This window comes from Cydia strobilella, chromosome 1 (assembly GCF_947568885.1).
Source record: "Cydia strobilella chromosome 1, ilCydStro3.1, whole genome shotgun sequence".
Taxonomy (NCBI): domain Eukaryota; kingdom Metazoa; phylum Arthropoda; class Insecta; order Lepidoptera; family Tortricidae; genus Cydia; species Cydia strobilella.
Genome location: NC_086041.1, coordinates 9004650 through 9016923, shown reverse-complemented (window position 1 = coordinate 9016923; position 12274 = coordinate 9004650). Strand labels below are relative to the sequence as shown.

Sequence of the window (12274 nt, the reverse complement as noted above, 5' to 3'; positions counted from 1 at the left end):
CCTCACTCCTAATTCACAATATCAAAGTTAAAACAATTATTAAAGTGTGAAGAGTATAGTTTCCAAGTTCTTAAGTCTGCGTTGACCTTTGAAATTATAATAAATATGCATTTAATCATCAATTCGAACGTAAATAAAAAATATTTAAGCATTGTTATTGACATAACTATTTCATGGTTATTATTAATTCAAAGGTCCCACTACGAATCTATATAGCTATTATATCTATCGAAATAATGTTACTATTACAAAAATATCTATAATCATCTCTGCTTAATTATTCGAAAAGTAAACATTTATGCGATAGGCTAAGGATTTATTTAACAACATATACCCTTTCTGTTTTAAATGGACGTTGTGATATTTAATTATAATCTGGTAGTTTTGGTGATACCGTGATATCCAGACAGTCGTTGAAATTTAGTTGATTAATGGAATTGTTAATATAAATGCATGAAAACTGCAGTAGTTTATAAAGATTGTTCCTTATTCTTCAAGAATCCCAAACAAAACTCGACACGTTACTTACTAATTTTGTGAATACCACGCCGTTTCTTTGTCAGTTATAAAGGAATTCTTGATGAATTTGAAATAATCTTATATTTTTTACAAAATGTTTGTCTTTTATGACAAGGTGGGGGTTTTCGGTAAAATATAAGTCGAATTTGAGTATGCCCCTACACTCAAATTCTACCAGAGACCGGAGGAGAACCCGCCGGGCGGCACGCGGTTGTGGTTGATGATGCTGTTACCGTTTAGTGACGTCACGGTGTTGATCTGCCCGTTCAGCGACTTGTAGCCGTCACCGGTGATCGGGTTGCCTTCTGTAAAAACAAGATATTAATGTAAAAAACTAAACTTTATTTAACAATTAAAATACAGGGGACAGCAATTACTGTTCACTCACATGCAGTGTTGGCCGAACGTTAATTGCAATTAACCATTAACCAATACAAATTGAACCGTAAACCGTAAGGGACGATTACAGTTTACGGTTCAGTTTGTACCGGTTAATGGTTTTGCATTAACGTTTCGGCCAACACTGCTCACATGAACGTAAAATCAACTTTATTTTAAGGGCGAATTAGACTTGAAAAATAAAACGAAGAAAAACATGTAACAAAGGAAACACAAGTGATTATTACATGCTAATAATTATACATGTGCGTATCTGGGACTCCTAATTAATATTTAAATACCTACTCCATAGTGTACCTACAGCTATCATTAAGGAAACGGAAACTATCTAATTCTTACAGATTATGGAAATCCTACTACTAATAATAAACTAAGATTTTGATGTCCTATGAAATAGTAAAAGGAAGAACTATTATAATATGTGAAAGAGAAACAGATGCCGCTATATGGTCATCGATCTATTTAGGTACCTACGTATGAACAAATCTGAAATCGAATGGATTGAATAACGTTTATGTATCAACGATGGAAAGAGAAAACCTGTATGCAGACCTTTATATTTACTTAGTTGATATTGCAATTAAACTTTTTCAATCCAAAATATAATGAGTAATGAGTGTAATGACATACTTAAGAATAAAATTCAACATAACAAAAAAAAACCGGCCAAGTGCGAGTCGGACTCGCGAACGAAGGGTTCCGTACCATTACGCAAAAAACGGAAAAAAAAATCACGTTTGTTATATGGGAGCCCCACTTAAATATTTATTTTATTCTTTTTTTAGTATTTATTGTTATTGTGTTAGAAATACGAGTACATCATCTGTGAAAATTTCAATTGTCTAGCTATCACGGTTCATGGGATACAGCCTGGTGATAGACGGAGAGACGGACGGACGGACAGCAAAGTCTTAGTAATAGGGTCCCGTTTTTACCCTTTGGGTACGGAACCCTAAAAACAACCAGCAACAACAATCGTTTCAATTGTTCTAGGTAATTATATTTTTGTTGTTTATTATATTAAGCACCACTGGCACCATCCCACTAACCCGGGGTTAACCGGTTAAACCGTTAACCCAGTGTCAAATTGTACTGGTAACTCTAGGTTTAACCGGTTAACCCCAGGTTAGTGAATGATGCAAGTGGCCCTAAGATATTTAATTAACATAATACCACCAGCCGGTTAATTCTCCACAAGTCCACACTACTATTACTATACACCGTGTCCAATAAGTCCGCATACACATCTTTTTACCTTTGCTCTAAAGACATACGGGTTACAGGCCATCAAATTCTTATTTTAAGAGGATCGGTGCACAATATTTTGATCGTGGATCTTGGATGCCATGCTTATAAAAAACGCAAAGTAAGTACATGGCATTTCCGAAGCGACCAAGAAAAAGTGAGTGCAAAAATCTAACATTATAATTTCTTGGCACCCAGCACGCAGGTGACGAGTTTGTTTTTTCAGACGAGAAACTGTTTGTGATAGAACAGCCTCATAAATAATACCTAAAATGATCCATTGTGGGCACCACGGATAGTAGACATTCCGGACAACCAGAAAAATGTTCCTAGGTTCCAGAGTTCACCATCGGTCATGGTGTGGGGTGCAGTATGTAAGAGGGGTAAACTACCTTTAGTATTTATAGATAAAAGCGTTAACGCGCTTTGCTATAAAACCGAGGTTTTGGATTGTTGGAGGTCTGGGATTGTTGCCCCAAATTAAAAATGTATGTTTAGGAATGAATATTATGTGTTCCAACAAGACGGAGCTCCTTCACACACGACAAATGCTGTTCAAGCTTGGTGTCAGGCTAATTTGACAGATTTTTTGCCGAAACATGAATGGACACCCAGTTCTCCAGACTTGAACTTATAAGATTATTTTGTATGGTCGTACATGCTTTCGAAACTACATGATTATAAAATCATAAACCTGGATCATTTTAAAAAGGTTATCGAGCGTATTTGGGACGAAATGCCAATGGAAATGGTGCGTGCTGCGTGTGATTCATTCGAGAAGCGTTTGAGGCTGGTAAAAAAAGTTAAAAGTGGAAGTTATTCCGAAACATCTGTTGTAAATATATTGTATAAGTATTAATATTAATAAAATATAATTTTAATTGTAGTTGTAACTATTCGTACAGTCGCCATCAGATATATCGGAGCGGCCGAGGTGCTCACAAATATCTGAACAGGCCTCTATTGTCAAGGCGTTAAGTACGTATTCAATATTTGTACAGTAGTCGGACTTTTTGGACACGGTGTAAGACATACGACAAGGCGTGCGAAAGATAGGCGAAGAAATTACGTAATGCAAGAACCTATCACATGACACTATTTACACGTCTATAAATAAACAATTAAATAAATTACAGACGCAAGCAATTATCTCTTTATCCTCCTGATATTTAGTTACTGATACAAAACGAACACTTCACTACGATAAATTGCATGACCAACTGCAAACTATTTCTTAAAAAGATCAACGAATAAGCAAATAATAAAATGGCTTGAGTGTTTAATTTGAGACTTGAAGGAATCCTGCCTGTTTGGTATTTTTAACATATTTAGGTATTTACTTCACCATATTGTCTATACAAAATGTCTATTCAAAATACAAACAGACTGAACCTTGACAGCAAACACTTATTTTATATATTTATTTGCAATGAACAGAAGCTTTCTCAAAATACCCTGATCAAGTGTCTCATCAGGTGAGCGGTGCATTATTGGCATTCCTTCAGTCTAAGGTGAATTAAACACCCACCCATCTGTCTTCGGCGAAGATAGTCTACATAGTACGTCTTAGGTCTGAAGTCTTCAGCATGCCGTTTCAGATCGAACAGGTATCCGGGGATGTGTCTTGGGAAAATGGGAGGAAAACCTGTAAGTGTGTACGGACCGGGTGGCTTGGGAGTCTCGAAAAGAGCAAATTCAGGTATTGGGCCATCGCGTTCGTATCTAAAAAGACTTGGTGGCGGATTTGCTTGTGCATGAATATAAGGGTCGATAAGTCCGCCTAGAGACGGCACGGGATCATATTTGTAATCTGGTTTTGGTCTTTCGCCTAGAGCTGATGTCATTCCGACAAAAGCATAGGGCGGTAGCGGATGATACGGATTTTTTTTATCTGTTGGTTCCAAATAATGCTGAGCGGGGAAAGGTGGCCAATGTCTATCCAATACGGGCTGGGGAACCAGTGAATCTTCGTCTAGTATCGGATGGTCCCTTTCAGGGTCGTCAGATTCCAACCCAAGCAAAGTGTAAGGAGTCTGTCGGTAGGGTTTGGAAGTGGAGTGTACATAGTATTGGGCAGGTTTGGGGGGCCAGTCGGTGGTGTAGTAACGGTGGGTGGGTTGGGGCTCGAGGTCTGGGTGGGCACCTCGCAGGGCGGCGGCCGGGTGCCGACGTCGCGCAGGCTGCAGCAGCACCCCATCTCCGGTCACTGGATTCCTCTTGGGCGGCGTGAACGATGCTGACCATTTACAGAACAAACGGTTTTCATTCGAACTAGCAAAGAACCATGTGCAAGTGTAACTGCGTTTTTCGTGATTTTGCCTACAATTAATTATAGAATTCTTTTAGACGTGGTTCTAACTACCTATTACCAACATTACGTATTCCTTTCCTTTTTATACAAATGTATCTATTTATGTAGTTTGTTAGAGAAGATGTTAGTTATATGTATAGGTTTTAGTACAGATACACTCGCGTGATACCTAAGTGTTTAGTGAGGATATTTTTGTGAGTGCATTGCTGATTACACAATGCATTAAGTGCAATCATGCTCTCATTCAATGCAAGCTTTATTCTCTGTAGTATGATAAGTCTTTGTTTATTCAAAACCTCCTTTCATTGAAAATGTGTGTCAGTTATTCATTTGAATCGTTATGCATTAATGTCAGGCATGGTTAGAAGCGTGTCAGTTCCTAACGTGCTTTGTCAAAGAGCTTTTCTGTTTATATGGAGTACCTAACTACAGCCATACCGGGATATCCGAAACAAAAAAAGGTTTGTGTTCAGTTCTAGTATGACTGCAGATGGGTTTAATGTGGAATGGATAGTATCGAAGGCCGACGAACGGTTTCTGAGAATTGAGCAGCGGCAGTTTACGATGATGCGAGATTTTATCTATACCGCTTACCGCAATCGTTTAAATTATTTTGTTCGAATGACTTCAGACAGGAAAATAATACTGAACCAGACCTTGTTTGTGTGTTACGCTCTTATGTTTAGTTTGATTAGGTATTTTTATCAAAAATTACTTTTAAGATTAATAATTTATCAAAAATTCCGTTCGAAAAAAACATTTTAGACTAGACAGATATATCCCGTAAGTAATAGATACGTTTAAGGTATTCTTGTCTAAAAAGCACTTTTCCCAGTCACTATACTAGATTATGGCCCCATCGGAAAGTTATATTTGGCTCTAGTATAGTGTGGAGGTGTTCCAAATCGTCCTGGGTATATCTAGTGCATGTATGAAACGCAATCCATTCCACATTTAACTCCGTTAAATCGCCATCCCCAGCGCGCCGTGCATACGTGCCTACAACTGAATGAACTCACAGTGTTCCCCGACGTCCGTCTCACCTCGGCTGGGCGTCGAGGAGGCGCTTCCGTTCATCTTGGGCGAGTGTGCAGGGCTGCCGCCGTTCATGGTCGCCTCGCCGAATTTGATGTTGCTGCGTATGGTGTCGGTCACCATGGGGGCCACGTGGGCTGAGGCGATCTGAAATTATTAAGTGTTTCATCAGTTTTTGTTAGGATAGATTAGGAACGTACTGGCCCCCCGCGGGTTGTTCACCTTGTCGTGGCTTAGTAATCGTGGCTTGGTGACCCTCGGTGAAGCGAAGAGGCAACCAGGGCCGGCTTGTGTTGATCTTATTGCTCAGATGGCGGTGCTGCCTTGTATACTGATAATATTTTCATAGTGATTAAATCTTATTAGAAGTTGATAGGTATGCCACCAAAGCGCTTGATAAGTTTTATTGTTATTTACTCAGCACGCAGGGCATGCTCAATAACTGGTGCGTGGGGATATTTGGACGTGTCAAACTATTTTTATAGACATGCATCGATGTAGGTATAATATATGTTAATACATCTACGTATCTACGTTCTACCAATCGATTAAAATTAAGAAATCACCTGTCCGAAAAGTCTGGAGTGAGTATCGCGCGGGCGGGTGGGCGTGTCGCGCACGGCGCGCGGGCGCACGTTGCCATTCTTCACCGGGCTGCTGTCCACGGCGTCCGAGCTGAAAATCTCGGCGATGCAGCTCTTGGGCGCGTTAGGCACTCTGGAAACGAGAAAACAACGGTTTAGTCTTATGGTTTCGCTAACTGACCAATAACATAGGTAGCATTTGCTTTTGGGAACATGTTTATTTCGGCTTAGGAAAGCGACACATTCAGTTACATTTATAATATTTTAATATTTTTAAATAATTAGATTTTATTTTTAAATAATTAGATTAATGTAGGTTTAAACAATATTTAAAAACCAAATTTGATGGGTTAAAACCCCTGTCTAGTTGTTAAAATAAAATCGGCCTATTATTAATATTACCCAACCCCTCATCTGGCGTGCTGTAGTTCCCCTGTAACTGGACACGCGCGGACATCATTAAGTAATGACGGTATGCAGATATGGGAAGGGCACTTCCGTTGTATGCCGACAAATATATCTTTGGGGTCTTTATTACTTTTGACAAAGAGTCCGTTATACCTTGATTCATGCGAGAGACAAGTTGGCGAGTCAGAAGCCCCCCTGTCCATGCACGAAACCACAAATCAATAGCTCGATAGTAAAAAGCGTTAAAAATCATTTGAACGGGAAAATTTTATGATGGAAAATCTACGTGGAAGCGATCGAGCACCCAATATTGTGTTTAAAACTAGTAAAATCAATTCGCAATTCCTTCGCAATGTTGGAAATAGTGGTAAATTGCATCAAACGTGTTTGAGAACCCACTAGATTTATTCTCATTAAATAATCAACACTTACATACTAGGTATGTACAGAATGTATAATATTTTTACTTTTTTGTTTTAAATAATACCTATGTTAGACGATTCATTCCTTTTTCAATAGACAGGTCTTACTGAGTAGGTTCTCTATTTGAAACACCTACGGTTATAATTAATAGATAATAACATAACAGTGTTACTTGACACCAATTACCGATATACCAGGTCCCTTTTATCGCGGACCAGGGAATTATTGCACTGCAAGCCAGCCCCCATTCCTTGATTGCGCCGCGTTTATACATTTCCCTGCAAATTGTGTTGGTAATGCGGCGCTACAAGATGGCGAGATAACGTGCCGTTCCGAAGCGCAAATGTGCGGTTTTATAAGTGGAAGCACTTGTGCTGAGGTACGATTAGAGCCATTCAGGGTAGTTGCTTGACTTGCTAACGTTCTAATGTTTGCTCGTTCATTTACTAAAACGGTATTAGGAACTACCTATTTTTTTATTTTTACGTAACAATCTATCTATCTTCTATACATATAATAAAGTGGAAGAGGGTCGAAAGTCTATACATGGAATATATTAAAAAAAAATTGGCTTGGGATACTTAGAATCGATAACAGAACACGTTCCAACAGACCGATTTGGATAATATTTGCCATGGACATGATTTGGATAGGTACAGTCAAGGACGTAAAAATACAAAAGTGGTACTGTATCGTTCGATATACACGATGTTGTTTAAATCACGTCAAAAATTTGAATAAGGGCAAAAAAATATTGATTATGGAGTGTAGTTTTATTAGTGGTACCTAATTTTAACTGGACTACAGTCCTGTGAATTAGCCGCTTACTGACACACCGAATTCCACGCAGGTGAAGCCGCGGGCACAGCTAGTATATTAATCCATTAAGTTATTAAGTTTAAAAACCCATTGTTTGAGGTTGTTCATTGTTTAATTAGTTATTAGATGTAAGATATTTATAGGTAGAGCAGTAATTGAACTATTCTATTTAGTTAGCCAACCTGTCAATATTCACAAAGACGATAAGCGCTCTGCTCTTGCTCTCTCGGTATATCGTACCTAATCCCGTAAGGTAAGTATTCGTATAGTACCAAGTACGTACCTACTGCTCGTCCTTAGAGTTGGACAAAGACGGCGTCTTTCAAAGACTGCATATATAGGTAGGAACCAGAACCATGGACGGCATATAGTGCCGGACACCCGTACTATCTCAGCAATTAACAACACGAGCAATTCAAGGATAAATAAGTGGCGCGGGGGGACGTACCATGGACGTGCACGGGACGCGCATTGCATGTGACGCGCGCAGCGACTGTGGAAGCGTTTTTTAAGGGAAGGCGCTGCGTCGCATAAGTTTCGGCTGAGTGTTTACATAATTGTAATAGTTTAGGTACACAATAATTAATTATAATGATTTCCTATTCCTCAGTACCGGACACAGTAGTAGTCCCGTAATACCGGACAGTGAATATGTTTTTTTTTTCGGTTGTATTTTGTACCTATGATGTTTCAGATAGAAGAACGGGCAAGGAAAAATGGAAGAGAAGAAAAAACAAGATTGGAAATGAAGGTGTGAAAGAAGTGAAATCTTGATATATAAAGGAAAGCAAGCTAACAATTTAAAAAGTGAAGAAAAAGGTGAAGTTGAGGGGAAACTAAATAAACAAGAGAAGAGTATAGTTAAAAAAGGAGGCAAAACAGCAGCCATTGGTTGATGCAGCTCGTTGAATGATTCACGGTTAGTTTCACTAGACTTATATTGACCGGGATATGGACCGTGATTACCTTTTGTATTGTTTTTGAGCTCCTGATATTCCGACGCAGTTACATGCATCTTGTTCACGGGTGACCCGTGAACAATCACGGTCCATATCCCGGCCAATATAAGTCGTAGTATGTTTAGACCATGACGAAGACTGGATACAGTGCTCCAGTTGGAATGGGTGGGCGCAGGAAGCCTGTGCTTGACATTCCAGAATGTTCAGAAGATTATATTTGTGATTAGTGTCATATGTTTTTAAACCGTCCGATGCTAGGGGTTCGAAATGTAGTATCCGTCCGGTAATAAGTGCATCTTGCAAACAATGAGTTTTTTTTTTCACTAAAATTTACTGTTCGTTTTTGAATTAGTTTATGTAGAAGTTGCATTTGTGTTATTTTATTGTGATTCTAAAGTTTGTTGACTAAAGTTATTCATAAATAAAGATTTATTTTATCAAATACTTTATTATTTTCTTCAAAAAAGCTTAGGTGTCCGCTACTCGGGGACTTCCCCCTACTCGAGAAATTGGGACGGGTATCGCCGTGGCCGGGTAGCCTAGAGGTCTAGGGCGTTAGCCGTGTAAGCTGAAGACACCGGTTCGAATCCGGCCTCCGCCACTGGAGGGCTTGGTCACTTTCTTTAGTATAGGTATGACATCTGTTTTAGTGAATTTTTCGGCTTAGGCTGGTGGAAATAAAAAAAGTTCACCTGATATTAGCACAACTACCTATGGAGAAACTATCTACAAATCTATATATCGATATTGTAGCTTATTAAGGTGGTTCGATTTTCATACAAAATTCAATCTGCTTTAATTAAGGCACTACACACTATTACTACACAAATATTTGCTCATTTATCTACTTTCGAATATTCGTTTGCGCTAAATTAATAGAAAAACTTTGTTTCATACAGAAATCATACATAAATCAACGTAATTTTTTCATCAATTTTACGTATGTGTGTGTCACAAATGTCGTGTACAAATACGTTGCGTGCGGCGTTGCCACTCTATCCAAAAAAAAAATATAAAAAAAGTTTTAATTTTATTTTACAATTACTACTTTATTATTAGTACATTACGATACAAGTGCGAAAAGTAGGAAATTGGCAACGAGTGGCGATAAATTGAAACACGACCGAAGGAAGTGTTTTAATCGACACGAGTTGCGAATTTTCTCTTTTCCGCACTTGTATCGTAAATAACTATTTCAAACTGCAAGGGTACGATGATAGATCTCAATTCAATATAATTTTGCAACATTTGGCATTATTAGGTTATAAATTGTATGGAGATGAAATCTATCATCGTACCCTTCCAGTTTGAAAAATACTATAGAGGCTGGGCAGTAAGGGATTGCTTTACTTGTAGAACTATATTTAGCCCTTTAAAAAAAAACTGATACCTAACACTTACAAACCTGGACTTCCTTGGGCTAGTGCTACTAAGAATCGTCAGTATTCTCCATCCTTTCTGAGTTGGAAGAACCCAAAAAGGTGAGATTTGTGAAAGTCAGGTTTTCAATATATGTGGCGTTTTCAACCAAACGGGTACCTACTTATTGTTGTCATATTTCCATAAAGCTTCAAAATGAAATCAACCTAATCGACAACCGACAATGTGGTACCTTTTAGTTCAAAACGTCACATATTTTTATAAAACGTTATAAACTAATTTATTAATAATACTGAATATCTGGGAGAAAAAGAAAACATAAGTAAAAACTCAAAAATGCTCGTTTTCCCAGAGATAGGACCTAGCTAGATCGAACCCCTTACAGCAAATTTCATCGAAATCGTTAGAGCCGTTTCCGATATCACTGAAATATATTTCGGTTATATCGGAATCGGACAAGAATTCGAAGAATAAAAGGTATAAGAAACATAAGATAACACAAAAAGGACAAAAAAAGTACCCCTGTCGTACCAGTCTCGAACCCGAATCCTCTTGCACGTATTTCCACGAACATACCGCAACGCCATTGCAGCATACTTACACTGCATGAAATTGTCTACTACAAGCATCACGGAAACACTGTTTGCATGTGTGAGTAATAGTAGGAAATAGCATGACAGAAACACTCTGTCGACTTTAAAAGTGTTTTTTGCACTAATGAAGTATTCAATGTTTATTATAATAGTTCAATATTTATGTAAAGAGTGCGCTAAACATACTTTTAAGTATACAGATACCAACACAATTCCACAAAAAAATAAAACCTGAAAATTTGCGAAAGTGACGCCATCTAGCGGGGTTTAAGCTTTGGGTAACCTAGTCGAACCACCTTAAGTACCACCTAGCATTAAATTTCATAAGTGAATCAAGTAAAATAAATCCAGAGTAGGGTAAATTGTCTACTACTGGACAGTGGACACCTTATAGGTAAAAAGGAAAGATTCTGTTTAATATTCACACAATAGTAAATTTTTAGAACTTACTATTGTGTGAATATTTGGTTTACTAGTATTTATTTATTTATTTACTAGTTATTTGGTTTACTTGAATTGTTTGAATAAATAAATAGAATTCTTATTTCAGCCATTTTAGTATTTATATAATAAGGTGGCCAGTAATAGACGATTTAGCTATTTACCCTAAATGTTACAATTGTGACATTGATATGTGTGACAGTAAAGGAGTAGAGTAGGTAGCTTTTGTTCCAGATCGCGTTTCCACGCAGACGAGAGAATCAATACCGCACCGGTGCGGAAACTGTCTACATTATCGTACTCGAGAACTTTAGGACTGCTATTTCCAATTTTTCACATAAACTAACATCGGAATCGTAGAAGTAAGTCTACATACGAAAATAGGTACAGTCTACTTGCTAGCATTTACATCAGACTTACTTTTATTGTTTAGACATCAGCTAATAGTAGGTACTTAAATATTAAAATAATAATGATGATGATGATGCTCTCTTGACCGATTTCGGCCACAGCGACTGTGTGCTCTGGAGTAGGCAATTTTTAATTCGCGTTATTAGCGTGTAGCTGATCCGCTCTCTGGTGCGCCCTTAGGTGGCTCACGTCTATATACGTCTCACTGCTGGGCACAGGCCTCCTCTCATGCGCGAGAGGATTGGGATTTGGGATTTGGTAAATATTAACTAGGTATAATATTTTCAATATATCTTTTCCATCTGTTAATTGAAACGCAAAGTTTACACAAAAATTACCTAGTCAAAGCGGAAGATAAAGCCTCCCTGAAAACAATTTAAAAATTGCCATCAATTTAGAAATGCCTAGGCATTTTATCATACCGCTAGTCCGCTATCAAGTTCCCTGATTACAACTAAGCGTCGCGTAAGAGCACACTTCGACGTGCGAGTTATCTGCGAGATTGAAGCAGTAATGGGGGCCGTAGGCGCAGCCGCGGGTCGGCGCGTGCGACGCGGCTGCCGTAGATTAGATCTCCTATACACTACGACAGGCGACTTGCGTGTACATCTCAAGTTCCCAACCCTAATGGTCGTAATATGACCAGGCAAACGGTTTCTCTTGTGAAGCTTTTACCTATTGGGCTTAAAAAAGCGTGACACTGATTTTGTTATGCCAAAAAAGATCGTCGATACGACAATTCCGAAC

The 12274-nt window shown here is 38.4% G+C and overlaps 1 protein-coding gene across 4 annotated transcripts in view; it reads right to left on the bottom strand.

Annotated features, from left to right (window-relative positions):
* Positions 1-540: 540 nt before the first annotated feature.
* The window catches only part of LOC134740724 (microtubule-associated protein Jupiter), a 167755-nt gene continuing 156021 nt past the window's right edge, over positions 541-12274 (bottom strand). The window contains exons 2-5 of one of the 4 annotated variants that reach the window (XM_063673320.1): positions 6076-6226; positions 5494-5656; positions 4307-4399; positions 541-824 (exon numbers count right to left, since the gene is read on the bottom strand). In XM_063673320.1, the coding sequence (XP_063529390.1) occupies positions 691-824; positions 4307-4399; positions 5494-5656; positions 6076-6226 (541 nt within the window). In that variant the 3' untranslated portion in view covers positions 541-690. The remainder of the gene's footprint in view (positions 825-4306; positions 4400-5493; positions 5657-6075; positions 6227-12274) is intronic. The other 3 variants (XM_063673311.1, XM_063673328.1, XM_063673335.1) reach the window with 3 other exon arrangements.